Source organism: Phodopus roborovskii, unplaced genomic scaffold, assembly GCF_943737965.1.
Source record: "Phodopus roborovskii unplaced genomic scaffold, PHOROB, whole genome shotgun sequence".
NCBI lineage: Eukaryota > Metazoa > Chordata > Mammalia > Rodentia > Cricetidae > Phodopus > Phodopus roborovskii.
The window spans coordinates 13,269,261-13,286,697 of NW_026126433.1; the positions used below are offsets into that span (position 1 = coordinate 13,269,261).

The 17,437-nt window shown below is 35.8% G+C and overlaps 1 protein-coding gene across 1 annotated transcript in view; it reads left to right on the plus strand.

The window, feature by feature from the left end:
• Naaladl2 (N-acetylated alpha-linked acidic dipeptidase like 2) overlaps window positions 1-17,437 on the plus strand; it is a 659,654-nt gene that overhangs the window by 179,711 nt on the left and 462,506 nt on the right. The window contains exon 5 of the mRNA XM_051185714.1: window positions 12,944-13,094. Coding sequence (XP_051041671.1) covers window positions 12,944-13,094 — 151 coding nt within the window. The remainder of the gene's footprint in view (window positions 1-12,943; window positions 13,095-17,437) is intronic.

Consider the following 17,437-nt stretch of genomic DNA (forward strand, 5'->3'; position numbering starts at 1 on the left):
ACTGTGGGTACAATGTGAGCAATTGCCTCCAGCTGTTTGATAATCTTAAAACATACATAGGATTTATAACCATCAGTTTGAACATATATGTTATGAAAGGCTTGGAAGCATACATTTCTTTAACAATGTATGCATTTTGTCTTTGTGAGCAATTCAATTATTTTTTCTTAAATAAATTAAGTAAAGCTGATTGAGTCTGATCTGCCCTTGTTTCCAGGGAAATGCAATTCAATTTCTTTTTTTAATTGGAACTGAACATTATGAATTTCTTAGCCCTGCTAAGTACGATCTAGCTACAAAGCATTCACTTAATTTGTATTAAGTTTCTGGAACTTAGTGTAGAGAATGAGTAGTTTATATTTAAACATCTCACAATGTTCTATTTCAGAAGTTTCCATTTACATACACTGCTGTTCTATAACAAATTATTTTCAAATTCAAATGTAACTGTTATCACAACATGAGCTACACTTACTCAATTGAAACAAAGACAATGTAATTCTTATTCCTATCTGATGCACATGTTAGTGTCTAAAGTGTCTACAGATGAACAGGCATAAAAGATATGTTCGATGAGACATCATATTCTTAAATATTCTCATTTTAATGCAGTTTACATGCATTCTTGTGGGATAGATATTTCCACCTAAGAAACTATTCTCTTGGCACAGAAGGAAGAGATATTAATATTTTCCATTGTGATAGTCTCACAAGGAAAGAACTGAGCCACAAAATCAGTTGATCTGTTCCATGACTTGTGAACATTTCTTAGCTGTTTCTTGTTGGTTCAAATTTTCTTTAGAAAATGCTGTTGAGGTTGTCTGTGGTATATTCTCTCTTCACTTTTTGCACCTAGACATTAAACTGAGTATGATCTCTCTCTAGAATTCTAACGTAATACAGACTTGACCAGAGTAATGGTAGGGATAGCAGATTTGTGATAGATGGCTTATTCTATTCAAATAATAATTTAGACTGTGTCCTTGCACACTTGTGATGGAAAATGAAGTAGGTTAATTTAACAGCTCATTTTATCATCAAAGGGAACATCAGGATCAAATCGATCTTTGGTCATTTAGTTTTTAAAATAATATTTTCTATGTGAATGAAAAACAATTCATGGAAATACCTGTTCCCTTCACTATGAAAGGAATCTGCATGCCTAAAACGTCAAAAGCTTTTTTAGGTCAAGAAAGTGGAAAGTCTAACACTTCTGTTCAGGAAACATGTTCCACTTGTCAGTTCCGGTCAGATAGTATGGCAAAGGCAATGACAGGTGAGCTGTAAATGGCAGAGACAGATTCTGACTCTGCAGCAACTGTTAATCTTTTTTACTAGTGATAGCACAAAGGGGGATGTGGACGCCGTCTTGCTCTGACACTTCCTTACAGGAAGTTAGTTCACTTGGAGATTACAAATTGAAGAACTTACAGATAATTTTGTAGCTATGTCTGTGTGAAGTCATTGAAAATAAAATATATCCTTTAACTGCTTAGGTCTTCCTCCTTCTGTAAAATTATATACACTAATTTTGAGAGAAGATAAAAACCATTTTTGGTAATCAACATTTTTAAAATTAGAGAAAATAAAAAAAAATCAATTCAAATAGTATTTCACTATTTGTGAAGAGAAAATGAGAAAACATTACACTTGTTTTAAAATATATAAACTGATGTAAGTAGCAGATTGTTAGATTTCTTAGTTAATATGGTTTGCGATATCAAGTGGTTTGGAAGAATTGGGATATGTGGCTTTTCTGATTTCACATAGAATGAGAAGCAGACATGGCCTGATACATATGGGTCATGGTGAAAAAGCACTCCCATGTGAACATCTCTTTTGGAAAAATCACCATATACTCTTGTCACTTTTATCACTGGACAAGTTTTCTTATAATAACAGTTTCTTTTTTCTTCTTCTTCCTCTTTCTTGGCATTCCCATTAATTATCAACTTCTTTTCCCCTTCCTTATCAGTTATTACCACTAAAATAACTAAAGAGGGGAAAATGTAGTTCATATATCAGATAAAATTGTATAGACTATAAGTCCTTCAGTCAAATACTCCCCTTGACCTTGTTATTTTTTTGTGACTGGTAGGAAAACACCATGCCTTTTATCTTCATAAGATCTGTAATGTTAAAATCAAGAAGATTACATATCAAATAATATATATATATATATATATATATATATATTAACTAATGAAGTAGGCCTTTTCAGTATATGAATATTTAGAATTATCTTTAGTATTTCAGCTATAAAAGAGACTTTTTATAAGCAAACTAAATAACAATACTGAATGTTCACTCATATACATCAAAATATTCAGAAGATAATTTAAATGAGTAAAATTTGGGAGGCTTAGAACTTCACCTCTTCAAACATAACTACATATCCCCCAAATACCTGCAAAAACAAGGCAAGGAAAACAAGACCATTCCCAAGATAGATGGTAGGGAAGAATAAAGAGAAGGAGCAGGATACAGGTAATCTAACCAGAGAAATGGGAGCTGCGAGCCCGTTACAGAGAGGGGAAAGGTAAAAGCAGAAGGAAGACATTTCATTCTTGTTAGGTACAACCCCTCAATTCTTCACATTCCTCCTGTCTTTAAAGTGCACATTTAAGGAAGAACATTGTTAGAATATAATCTGAAGAGCCAAGTGTAAATTGTCAAGCACTAAATGTAGACAGACCCTGTAATTTTTCTCTTATTTTTTTTTAACTGAACTAGACAATTATCTAATCTAGGATGTACACATGCATGCCCATCTACAAGACAAGCTCGAGTCCCCTACTTCCTGTCCCATCCTCTCTCCCACACAAACATAAGCATTAAAAATGGCTGTCAATATACTAAATATGTTTATTTTAGGATGCAGTCTGTATACATATGGTCCATACTCCTTTCTATTTCTTTTCAAATTGCTTTACATTGCTTAAAAAACAAACCATGTCCTTAGATGGAAAAAAATGCATGCAGCTGTTAAAATGTGCCATCCCTCCACTGTATTATCTGTGAGGGATAAAATCACACCAGTAAATTGCGACAGGCAAATGACCTTTAGTTTTGTTATTTCATTGACCATTTTAGCAAAGAAGGCTGAAAGGAACATCTTTTTTAGTGGAATTTTTCTATGCAACAAATATTGCAAACGTTGTCAAAACCTGTTTATTTTTAAATAGTAAAATTTGAATTCATATTATTACTTTCTAATTATCTAGCAGCAATGTGGATGTAGGAAAGGAAAGATACAAAGAGTAAATTTTAAGGAAAATTTTTATAGTCTGAAATCTGCTAATAATAGAGTGGTCTTGACCTGGTAATTTTTATGCCATGTTTGCTTCATTTTGCAATATGAGTAATCCAGGTTAACTTGAAGCTGTAGTGTGATATTCTTTTATCACAAGATAAAGCATAAATACCAAGGGATACCTCCTTGATGCTTCCCTTTCCCCTATCATTATTTCTTCCTCCCTTTCTCCCTTTTCTTCAATTGTGATAATACAAATTGGAAACTTTTGTTTCAGACCTTTGCAGTAAGATTAACTTTCCCTCCAGCGTATCTCCCCTATAAAAAGTGAAGGCGCTTCTTATTAATGTCACTAGGGTTGTTGAAGTAACTCTTTATACATCACGTACAGCAATTTGAAATCACACGTTAAGGTACAGAGTGATTTCTAAGAAGAATGCTATGATCATCCTTGGGTACATTTTGTCTGATTGCAGTAAATTGTCTTGCTTTAATAGTCTTTTTCTAGATAACAAAAAAAGTGTGTTTATTTCTGAAACATAGCAAAGAAAGCAAGATTCTACAGCACTATTTAGTGTCATCTTTCCAATACAATACACAAGTAAAGGCCAAATGCATGCCTGCTAGTGGGAATAACAGTCACAGGAATTTCTGTAATAAAATGTGAGCTGTAAGTTATTGAGGTGAAAATAAGTGTTTAACAAAGTGGCTTACATTATTTATATTATTTTTAGTTTTTCATCTACTAAAATGTATTATGTAGTATAAGATTTTGGTTATTTTATTTATACTAGATTATTTTATTAATTGCTGGTTTCCTGTGTTATGTATATTTTTGTTTTGCTTTGATTGAGATGGGGTTTCACCATGGAGCCCCGCTGGTCAAGATTCTGCCTTTGCCTCCTGAGTGCTGTGATTGAAGGCATACATCCATTATTTAGTATTTGCAGACAGGGTCTCATGTAGCCCAATCTGAGTTTTTTTACTATGTGATTGAGGGTGTCCTTCTGTCTCCACGACCGATGAGTGACTGATATTAGAGGCATGCATTACTGTACCCAGCTAGGATACATGATTTAAAATACTATGGTCAGTTTACAAAATATCTTAGTGCATTCTCTTAATATTTATTAATTCCCACAATAGAACCCTCATGAAATCTGGTTGGTTTATTTTAACAATCTAAACAGACAGACATGCAATTCTTACAGTATTAACAGAAGCATCTTCCTAGAAAACAAGTCACAGTAGGAGCCATTTGCATTTTATAAACTCACCCTTCAGCCAATGTCTATATAAAGGGTGACTATATTACTGATAAGAAAACATTGTCTTAGTTGGGGTTTCTATGGCTTGAGAACAAGACCTAAATCAACTTGGGGAGAAGAGTGTTTATTATAGCTTATAGTTGTAGTGTGTCATCCATGGAAGTCAAGGCAGGAGTTGGTGCACAGGCCATAGAGGAGTGCTGCTAACTAGCTTCCTTTCCATGGCTTGCTCAGCCTGCTTTCTTATAGCACCAAGACCATCAGCTTATGGGTGTCATCAACCACAGTGAGCTGGGCCCATCTAATTTAGTTAAAAATCAAGAAAATTCCCCAAAGGCTTTTTCAGAGGCCAATCAAGTACATATAGTTTCTCGATTTGATATTCCCTCTTCCAAATGACACTAACTTGTATCAAGCTGATATTAATCTAGAAAACAAAGATGCACTACAATAGAAAAATGCCCAGAGTTGAACTTGGGAAAGTACTGTTCAATCCCCAACAAGAGTCCTTTTGCCAAGCCTTCAATAGCCACAGATTTAGCCGCTATATAATGAGAATTCAAATGAATGATATTAAATGATCGGACTATAAATCAAAGAATGACTTAAAATCAGTACCTGTCCTACAGCAGATGTGTAATAAACACATGGTGATTTATCAACCTGACTCAGAAGATGGTAACTACATCTGTGTTCCTGAATCTTTGTCAGAGCTTACTTGATGCTTCCTTATGTGGGTATGCTATTTTTTCATTAGGTTGCTATAACAACATGCTACAGGTTGGGTTAGGCAAAGAACAGAAATTCTCAGAAATTTGCATATTGAAGTATTGATATAGTTTTAGAATGTTTCTGAGCTTTCTCTTCTTAGTTTTCAGTTTTCTCCCATTTTCCTGTATTCCTATCTTCTGATAATTGGTGTGCATGTGTGTGTGTGTGTGTGTGTGTGTGTGTGTGTGTGTGTGTGTGTGTGTGTGTTTGTGCCCAGGGTGTGCTCCCTTAGGTATTTTGTGGAAGGTCTCTACATGGCTGAAGGCTCTCCCAGTAAACTAAGTGGCTGGCCACTGAACCTTAGGAATCAAAATGGATCCTCCTCAGAGGCACTGGGATTATAAACAAATGCATATGTCACCACATCTAGCTTTTTCATTTGGGTTGAGCAGATCAGGTCCTCAAAACTATGCAGCAAATACTTTGGTAACTATGTAACTTTTTCACTCCTACATTGTAAGGAGTACCTTTTGGGACTACTGTTCACTCATTTGTCCTGTTTGAATATTAATGACCTTGTTCAAATGTTCTACCTCCAATAGTAGTTGAATATTAATGTGTACTGACTTTGAGGATTTCAATATGTGAGTATGGAGGGACCCCTACTCATCTGGGAAGAGCAAGTCTATCTGTTGACTTACAGTCTTTCTATATTATCCTCATGCTTTCCCTATGAGATCTCAAAGAGCTGTCATATCTACAAAGGCCTAATACAATTGCTAGTGCTATAGCAAGGCTGTGCAAGTGTGGAAAACAGAATCATCAGCCTTTGATGTGCCTTGAATTTTGTGCAAGCAAAACCAAAAGACAAGGCTAGCACATTTCAGTCCTAAAGGATTAGTTGACAATTCATGAGGATGGCTGAACTCAGCTGCTGAACTCAATAATTTCTTACTAGATACTGGAGCAATGGCTTATATAGAGAAAATAACAACTGGACAATGAAAGCTACTCAGTTGAAAGTAGGAACAGAAGTATAAGAAGGACCAGAAACCAATTGAGACTCCTTTTCTTTTACTGTGGATTTGAATTTTTTGTCTGATTTTCCCTGGTTGTCTAAACTTATGTACTCACTCAGTACCCAGATTCAACCTGTTTACAGCAATGGACACCTATGTTGACGGTAAAATTCCTGGGAAGCTTAAATCTTGTAAAGTCTTTGTGATACTCTGATATTTGACCACAGAACTGGTACTGCCACTTGGCATATGATTATTTGGCAATTGGTAGCATACTCTATACAATGAGAAATGTGTAAATGTGGCTCATGATATGATGTGTGGGATCAGCAACCTTGAAATGGCCTAATATATTCACATATAAGACCTTGTCAGGAAGACAAAAATCATGATATCAAAGCCTTCTAGGCAAATCACCAACTCTCTGTCTCTCCTCTTCAATGACAGAATGGAAATCAGAACAACATAAAACTAATTTTAATTTGTATTTTAAAGGATGATAGAGAACATAACACACTTAATAAAATGTTTTGATTCCCAAAATTTAAAAATAATCTAGCTTATAATTTAGAATCACACTGTAACAGTATCTGTGAATTTCACAACAAAATTTATTGTATGAGCTTCTCATTCCTACTGTGTGGACAACAAAACAAAATAACATTTATGTGGGATACCTTTGCTATATAAACTATAGATACATATGAAACATTTATTCATTCAGTCATTCATTAGTTGATTAGTACACTAAAACATACAGATGTTCAGGAACAGTAGAAAAGTCACTTTTTGCCACTCACTCCACTAGGAACTAAGTAAATAACTTGAAGCTGTAGGGATCCCCTTTCACATTGGTTAAAATTTGTTATTGCTAAAGTTTTCCCCAAACACATTTTAATTATTAGACGGAAAAACAAAATAAAATATTACTGACACTATACATACTTTAAAATTTGAGTTCCTGTACTGTGGTGGCAGGGGTTCATCATTAACATGTGATGATCTTTTCTCTTGAGTATAAACTTAGAATTAAAATTAAGTTGCAGACAGGACTCTGAGCATGCCTATGAAAGATTATTCTGATTAAGATAATTAATTAGGAAATGCCAGCCCACTGTGGGTGGGACCCTTCCCTGGCTTGTGCTCTTTTCTGTACAGCAAGGAGAAAATGAGCTGAGCACATGCATTTACCACTGTCTGCTTCTTGATTTATCATGCCTTGTGACCAGCTGCATTTAGTTCCTAATCTGTTATTTCTCAACAATGATGAACTATAACCTTGAAATTATTAATAAAACTAAGTCCTTCTTCCTAATTAGCTTTCTTTGGTATATTTAATCACAATATGAAAAGTAACTAAGAAAACTTGTATACCAACTTGAATGTGTGTTGGGACAGCTAAAGAATTTCTTTAGAGTGACTAGTCTAATTGCCATGTCTGGACCATTAGTCATAAGGAGATATGGTGAAAGTCAGTCAAGAATTTTGAAGTAGATGACTTGTGTTATCACTTTACAATAAAGATCACAGGTCAAAGTATTTAGCAACATCTAGTACAATGGGCTCTTTGTGGTTTTTTTTTTTTTTAAAGGTCAAATTATGTGAAAAGGAAGTTGGTTTTATTATTCCTATTTTCATTGAAAGCATATTGTCAGATAGATAGACAGAGATATTAAGTTTGGAAAAGTTAGCACTTACCAGTGTAGGCAATTTGAATGAACACATTTAATAAATTTGTACAGCATCTAAGTTTTCTTCTTGAAACAGACTACTTATTGAAGCATTTAGAGTAGTAAAAATGTTCCAATGATAAACATAATGTTGCTAGTTCCATTAAAACAGTGTTTCTTTAGCTTTACATGATTACATAATAAATAGTCCCTGTGCCAATAAGCCCTGAAGTTTAGAGAATAAATGTTATGAATAAGCTTTAAAACAAAATTAGCATTGCACAATGTAATATCAATCTATATCTGAATGAAATGAAAGGATGTGTCTGCTTGCTCACAGATGTTTTAATACATTAAAATGATACTACTTTAATATTACCTACATCTAATGTGAGAGTAATACAAAATTAGATACCAGTACAATATATTCTGAGAAAACAAATAATAAAACTACATTATTTATAAATATTTTTAATCAGAAAAAATCATTATTTTTGGAGAATACATTTCTGGCCAATGGTTAAAAAGTAAATTTGTTGGCATTAGGGTTTAATTGTTGAGATAGGGACTCACGTATCACAGGATAGCTTTGAACTCTTTATGTAACTGGTGTGGATCATGAACTGAATTTTCTGTACAATCTCCAGGTACTAGTATTACAGGCAAGTGTCAGCATATATAGCTTTAGATGAAAAATTGAAATATGACAACATGTAGTGTGTGTGTGTGTGTGTGTGTGTGTGTGTGTGTATGTGTGTGTGTGTTTCTTTCAACTGTGGTCATGACATACTTGGACCACATAGACTATCCCAGTTTGTGTGAGCAGAGTTTGCACAATAGTAAATTTGCCTATCAGCAGTTCCTGAGAAAATGTCCTTGTTAAACAATAGACACCTGCTTAAAATAATAATTAAGTCTTGGTTGACATCTTAAGATCATTCGGTTAGACTACATGTTTTTTAATTTGGACAAGAAAACATATTTGAGGAAAATGTAGTTCAATTTGTACATTTTCTAAATGATGAAACCAAGGAGACAGGTCACGTAAGCTGTCATATTTTCATGATGTCAAAATGGGCATCATAATTCACTTTTGAATTTCTGTTGATTGATGTGGATTTACTTGCAAGTAATAGAAACCCTTTCAAAGAAAAAGTATGAGCTAGTCTAGCTAAAGGGAATGTGGATGACCAGGGTCTGCATTAAGCATTACTTTTCTTCTTGTCATCTGCTTTATCACCAGTTTCTTGCACAGTGTGTACTGTGTCTGCTTGGACTCTCCAATCTATAAACCACTTCAGTATGTTTAGCAGCATCATGACGAGAACCAAGTAGGAAATTGTAATGTAACAATTGACTCCTAGTTTCAGGAATTATACAGCTAATACAGTTATTATCCACAGACTAAAGTTGTCCTAGATGCAAATGTTGCTGAACAGTGCTAAATACTCTCACCTTTGACAATGGGCAGTCTTCCTGCACCAAAAAGAGATGGCATAAGCCTATCTGCTTTCACCCCTTTATACTAGATTGCTCTTACTGCATTTATTAATACTAATAAATATATAATACTTATAATAATCTCTTCATATCCTACACATTTTCTGTTGTTTTTATAAAACACTTATCAAAGCTAACTTGTGGAAGAAAAAGATTTGTTCAGCTTACACTTGATGGTATCATTCCATCACTGAAACAGTGAAGGTAGGAGCTCAAACACAAACCTGGTGACAAGAAATATGCAGAATCTATGGAGGAACAGTGCTTACAGGCTTATCCCTCATGGCTTGTTTAGTTCTTTATTGTTCAATTCACCATCTGCCCAAGGTGAATATCACCCACAATGTTCTAGACTCTCTCCCATAAATTATTAATCAGGAAAATGTTTCATAGTAATGCCTACAAACTATACTGATTGAGGCAATTTCCCCTTCCTGGATGTCTCTTGTTTATGTCAAGTTGGCAAGTTGACATCATATGCATACATACATGCATATACATACATATGCATATATAGGCACATATATATACACACACACACGCACACATATATATACATATATATATATATGTCATTTAGCAGTAGGTTTTTTTCAACATTTTAGCTAAACTGACTCTTAGAATGTTCACAATGCTGCGTCAATATGCATAGGACCAGTTTCTGTGTGATTTAGTGCACTCAGATGTATTAATACATGGCTTTATTTTGGAAATTGCCTCCTTTACTGCCAACTGCTTTGGAAATACACCAGTAAATAATTCATGAAATTAAGAGTTACTGAATTAAGCTACTGAATGCAAGCTACAGATGACACTTGAGACCAAATTTAACAACACAGAAGTTCTTGCCACAAGGCCAACAATTACAAAGGAGGATAGAAGAGAAAGCCAGTACACATAAGTGTTGTACCTTAAAGACTCAGGGAAGCAATCTACCTGAGAAAAGAGTATTCAGTTTTCCGCACTGCTTCATTATAGTTAATAAGCTGCAGAAAAGTATGATTCTTTATATTTTTTATAAAAGGGATTATAGCTTAGTACACAAAATTTAAATAAATTAATGAAAATTAACAATAGGCATATATTGCTTTTTAGTAAAATAACTTTCAAGCAAAAGGTTCAATAAACATTGCAGTCTAAGAGGGTACTATTCTGAATAAACTTGCTTTTTTCAGTGCAAATGAACCCAGAGCCTTGCATATCCTACTTAAGCGTTATGCCTCTCAGCTATCTCTTCAGTCACAAAGCATGGCCAGAACACTAAGAAAAGGTAAAGAGAGAGAAATGGGAAAGGAAGGAGGGAGAATAACAAACAGAGGGATGGAGAAGGAAGATGATGAGTAGAAATTTGGTGGAGGGGACAGAGAAATAGAGACAGATATAGACAAAGTAAGAATCGAAACCACAGAAAGACATATGAAGGGGATGACTATACTCACATATGCCTTAGTTGTAATGAAATTGCAATTTATTTGTTTAAAAATAGGGAATACACCTTAGTGGAACTCACTGTATTAGTAGGGGTTTTCTAGAGAAACAGAACTTGTAGAATATGCACGCACTTGTTTACTAGAATGTCTTGTCGTCTGTGGTGAAACTATTCCATCCACCAATGGCTGTCTACAAATGGAGAGTTCAAGAATCAAATAGTGTGTAATCCATGAAGCTGATGTCTCAGCTGGTCTTCATTATACACTGGAATTCCAAATAAGTAGGCTCTAATGCCAGTGAAGGAATGGACTTGTCAGCTAAATGCAAAATAATCAAGTAAAGATGGAAAGCTTCCTTCCTCACTGTCCTTTCTATAGATTGACACCAGAAAGTGTGACCCAGATTAAAGGTATATCTTCCCTTCCCAAAGATACGCTTTAGAAGTGGATCTTGCCAGAGTTGCAGGTGAACCAGCCCCAAGAATGTGAACTTGGGATAATTGGTCCAACCACTCTTCTACCATACGGTGGTGAGAGTGAGGGAGTGACACCCCCATTGCTACCAGTGACAGCTGGGGGAGCGGGCCCTGTTGTGCTAAGAGTGGGAAAGCTGACCCTTCCCTCCCTAGCTGCAGCACTGGGGAGAGTAGATACTGAACCTCACCTTGGCAACACAGAACTGGTGTAGATGTGGGTAAGCTGGCCCTGAGGGCATGAGAGCAGAAGAACTGGCCAGTTCTTTGCCCTTTGAAGCAAAAGGTAAAATAGCTGAAGCAAATCTGGAGAGCTCACCCTGGAGAGCTGGCTGGCTGACCAATCTTACAACTATCTAGGAACAGAACCAGGGTTAAGAGTTGGCCCACACCAACATCCACCCACCTGTGATCTGCTGACGCTCATGAAGGAACCAGTGCTGCAGACCCAAAGCTAAAGGATTTCCATAACAGAGGGCAACGGTAGTGTAGCAGAAACTAGAGGCCACAAACTAGACAAATGACTCTTTGCAATGAATACTTGCAAGTGAAGATGTATGGACTAAAGAGTATAGAGTATACTGCATAACTCACTGCATCACTTCACTGCTTCCATGAGGGCAGTTGTCTTTTCTAATTTTCTTTTCTTTCTCTTTTATTTTGAAGGGAGTGGGGAAGGATGCAATGGCAGAGCATAGATAAAAATGGATGGGAAGAAGAATGGGATTGAGATGCATAATGTGAAAGACACAAAGAATAAATAAAAGGAAAGTTTAAAAAAATAAAATAATTAAAAAGCAAGCTGTTGCTTGCTAAGTTGAACCTGCCTGCATTACAAAGTCAGCTCAGAATTATGTGAAGCCGAGGCCTCATGTAATCAGTCTGCAGGACTCATTCATTTAGCATCATCTACATGCCAGGCATTGTGACAGACAGCACCTGAATTCAATGCCAAGAGAGGCACATTGCCTCACTCTAGACAGTTTCCCTTATGTTTAGTTGCCACACATTTGTGTGGTTAGTATGATAATGGTATCTTGAGTAAGGCATCTTTTGTTAATGTGATTTTCTGGATCTTTTAGGCTAATGGTAAGATGTGATAAATTAGATAGCTTATCATATGTTGGAAACACAGACAAATACACTCAGTATAGCTATTAACAACCACAGGGCTTAGGAGAGCATGGGTATCAGTTTGATAGAGCACTCAGCTAAGCCTCTCAGAGAAAGTAAGAAAGAGAGGGAGGGAGGGAGGGAAGGAGAGAGAGAGAGAGAGACTTAAGAAAAAGAAGACTTAGAGAAGACTGTTTTAGATGGAAACAAATGCTTGTACAAAGGTCCTGCAGAAGGATTGAGTTCAGTGAAAGCTCATTTCACAAAATATAATTATACAGAATTTTATCTGAATAGGTATTTATTTCAGTATAAAATTAAATATTATTTGTAATAAATTGGTTAAATAACATTTTATATCCTCTTGATATATTATTTATATAATAAAGTAGCTTTTTAAAAAAATGTTGTAAGAATTATGAATTATTTCATTTGCCTACAATAAGAAAGCAATAATATGTGAATATCTAATGTGTATAATGCCTTAACCTATTTACCCTATTTAGCTTTCCTTATTGGAAAAGGCTGGGTTTGGAGGTGCTCTTCTCTACACTGACCCTTGTGATGTACCAACGTCTGAAGATCTTAGCTCTGAGACCTTTATGGTGACACTGAATCCAGGAGGAGATCCTTCTACACCTGGGTACCCCAGTCTTGGTAAGCTTGTTTTTATAAGCCTCAGCCTCATACAAACATGATTTGTAAGTGTATGATATCTAATTTAGCCAATATATAGTAAAGTAAATATTTCTAAGTGTGCCATGGTTTTTTAAGTGAAAACTTTATCAAATGTGCGTACTGCCAATCTGTTGGAATAAAGCATTTCTAGAAAACTATAATCAGTTGTCATTTCAATAATGTATGCTATTGACAGACAGCAAACATATTATATTATTGATTAGTTTATAAGGTAAATAAGGTTTTTGTCTTTGGTTATTTTACAAATGCAGAGTTCAGACCTATCTAGCAAAAGGCTGGGCAAAGTATTAAGTTATCTCAGAATGCTTTTTCTGTTCAATAGTGAAATAACTTAAGCTTAAAATATTGCCAACGTATTACAGAATCAGCATTCCTTTCACTCAGTATTGTCTAATCTTAGTCCTATGTACTAGTATCAGTTCCCATGATGCTATTGGCTCTTTAGTTTTGCATGCTGTCAGGTTTTTTTGTTTTTTTTTTTAATCACCATGTATAGCAGTGATAAAAGACTTTAAATATTCTTTTTTAACCATTGCCACCAAAATCTGAGGATTTCCAATGATTGCCATTTGCTGTAATTGACAGGATCATTTGTCAAGTGATTTGAGATTTCTGTCATTCCTTTAGAATGTATGTTGGCTTTGAGACAGGGCCTCACTCTGTAGCTTGAGACTGTCCTCGAACTTTCTGTGTTATATGGGTTAGACTCATATTGTGGTAGTCATCCTCTCCTATCTCTGCCACTTAAACCTTTGAATTACACGTATAAGCCACTACGCTGTTGTTTTAACCTTGGCACAGTGGCTGTGCCTTAATACACTGCTCTTTCAGGCATAAATTGAGACTGCAGTTGCCAGCCTGATTCTCTAGCAGTGCACCAGCCCCTTAGGCCACAGCCTGGTGGGAATTACCTACCTACAGGCACCAGTTCTGTCACTGCCATTAAGGTAGCTTTAACTAAATCTCTATCACTGTATTTTTTTTTTGAGTTTCTATATATTTTATTTATTTATTTTATATAACCAAGTCCATTTAAATGAAAACAAATATTTTTAGACAATATTTGGGAATTTGGGCATTGTTCTTTCCAAACTACTTCTTGCTGGTAAGGGGCACTGTCATGGGGGATTCAAGAAGATTCAGAAATCCTGGCTTTAGTCTGTCAGTCTGCTTTGTCCAGCTGTTTTGAATGTAGGATCATCTCATACTCTGTTTCAGGCAGTCTGGCTTGATCAAACCACATTAGTCTGGAAGGAATCCACATCTTTTCATTTTCTGTGGAAACAAAAATAGAAATCCTTTTCCCCAGTAATTTGTCCTTCAACGTAAATTTTGGAGTCAAAGCATTTTTTTTTTTAATTTAATTTATTATTTCACATGTCAATCCCAGTTCCCTCTCCCTCCCTCCCTTCCTCCCTCCATACCTCCCAAACTCCCTTAATCCCTCCCTTCCTCCCTCCCTCCTTCCCTCTCTTTTACCCTCTCTGCCCTCTCACATGCACACTAACTACCCTCCCATCCCCCCACCCCAATTCCATATGAGGGGAATGTCATCCAGTAGGGGTCATGTAGGTCTGACAGGTCATGTGAAGTAGGGACAAGGGCTTCTCTCCTGTCTCTAGATTAAGGCAGGTATCCCTCCATGGGGGATGTGTCCCTTTGTTGTCTGAAAAAAAGGAGGGCTACTGATTTTTTTGAGTTTATCTTGTATCCTGCTAGTTTGCTGAAGGTGTTTATCAGCTGTAGGAGTTCCCTGGTAGAGTTTATTGGGTCGCTTATGGAAACTATCATATCATCTGCAAATAGAGACAGTTTGACTTCTTCCTTTCCAATTTGGATCCCCTTGATCTCCTTTTGTTGTCTTATAGCATTAGCTAGAATGATATTGAAGAGATATGGAGAGAGAGGGCAGCCTTATCTTGTTCCTGATTTTAGAGGGATTGGGTAAAGTTTCTTTCAATTCATTTTGATGTTGGTAGTTGGTTTGCTGTATATTGTTCTTATTATGTTTAGGTATGTTCCTGTTATCCCTGACCTCTTCAAGACCTTTATCATGAAAGGGTGTTGAATTTTGTTGAAGGCTTTTTCCGCATCTAGGGAGTTAATCATATGGTTTTTCTTTTTCTGTTTGTTTATATGGTGGATCACATTGATAGATTTTCGTATGTTAAACCATCCCTGCATTCCAGGGATGAATCCTACTTGGTCATGGTAGATGATTGCTCTGATGTATTCTTGAATTAGGTTTGCCAGTATTTTATTGAGTATTTTTGCATCGATGTTCATCAGGGATATTGGTATGTAGTTTTGTTTCTTAGTTGTGTCTTTGTGAGGCTTGGGTACCAAGGTTATTGTGGCCTCATAAAAAGAGTTTGGCAATGAACCTTCTGTTTCTATCTTGTGGAACAGTTTGAGGAGTAGTGGTATTAGTTCTTCCTTGAATGTCTGGTAGAATTCTGCGCTGAATCCATCTGGCCCTGGACTTTTATTGGTTGGAAGGCTTTCGATGACTGCTTCTATTTCATTGCGGTTATAGGTCTATTTAAGTTGTTTGTCTGTTCTTGATTTAATTTTGGTAAGTGATAGTTATCCAGAAACTTGTCCATTTCCTTTGAATTTTCAATTTGTGTGGAATACAGATTTTCAAAGTATGACCTGAAAATTGTCTGGATTTCCTCTGTGTCTGTTGTTATGTTCCCCTTTTCATTTCTGATTTTGTTAATTTGCATGTTCTTTCTGTGCTTTTTCGTTAATTTGGATAAAGGTTTGTCTATCTTGTTGATTTTCTCAAAAAACCAACTCTTCGTTGCATTTATTTTTTTGTATTGTTTTCCTGGTTTCTATTTTGTTGATTTCAGCCCTCAAGTTGATTATTTCCTGGTGTCTACTCCTACAGGGTGAATTCGCTTCTCTCTGTTCTAAGGCTTTCAGTTGGGCTGTTAATTCTCTTATGTGACTATCCTCTGTTTTCTTCATATGGGCACTTAGTGCAATGTACTTCCCTCATAGCACTGCTTTCAAGGTGTCCCATAAGTTCAGGTATGTTTTGTCCTCATTCTTGTTGAATATTAGAAAGTCCTTAATTTTTTTTATTTATTTATTCTTTGAAGCCTAGTGTGCTGCAATTGCACGTTGTTCAGTTTCCATGTGTTTGCAAGTTTTCTGCTATTTGTGTTGTTGTTGAATTCCAATTTTAAAGCATGGTGGTCCAATAAGATACAGGGACTATGCCTATTCTCTTGTATCTGTTGAGGTTTGTTATGTCACCTAGTATGTGGTCGATTTTAGAGAAGGTTCCATGTGGAGCAGAGAAGAAGGTATATTCTTTTGTCTTTGGATGGAATGTTCTATAGATGTCTGTTAACCCCAGTTGAAACATAACTTCTGTTAATTCTTTTGTTTCTTCATTGAGTTTCTGATTTGTGGTGTCTAGTGTTGAAAGTGGTGTATTGAAGTCTCCCACTATAAGTGTGTGAGGTTTTATATGAGCTTTGAGTTTTAGTAGTGTTTCTTTTATGAATGTGGGTGACTTTGCATTAGGGGCATAGATGTTCAGAACTTAGACTTTGTGTTGATGGATTTCTCCTGCAATGAATATGAAATGACTGTCTTCATCTCTTTTGACTAATTTTGGTTTGAAGTCTAACTTGTTAGATATTAGGATAGCTACACCTGCTTGCTTCTTATTTCCATTTGATTGGAAAATCTTTTCCCAACCCTTTACCCTGAGGTAATGTCTATCTTTGAAGCTTAGATGTGTTTCTTGTATGCAGCAGAAGGATGGATTCTGTCTTCGTATCCATTCTGTTAGCCTGTGTCTTTTTATAGGTGAGTTAAGAGCATTAATGTTGAGGGTAAGTAAGGACCATTGATTGTTGATGCTTGTTTGAATTAGGTTTGTTGTTGGCAGTGGTATTGTGAATATATTAGTTCTGCTTTAACCTTGGTTTCTGGTGAAGTTGGATTATCTGTTGCCTACATTTTTGTCGGTGTAGTTACCTTCCTTGGGTTGGAGTTTTCCTTCCTATACTTTCTGTAGGGCTGGATTTGTAGATACGTATTGGGAAAATCTGGTTTTGTTATTAAATATCTTGTTTTCTCCATCTATAGTGATTGAGAGTTTTGCTGGATATAGTAGCCTAGGCTGGCATCCGTGTTCTCTTAATACTTTTAGAACATCTATCCAGGACCTTCTGGCCTTGAGGGTTTCCATGGAGAAGTCAGGTGTAATTTTGATAGGTCTGCCTTTATATGTTACCTGTCCTTTTTCATTCGCTGCTCTTAATATTCTTTCTTTATTC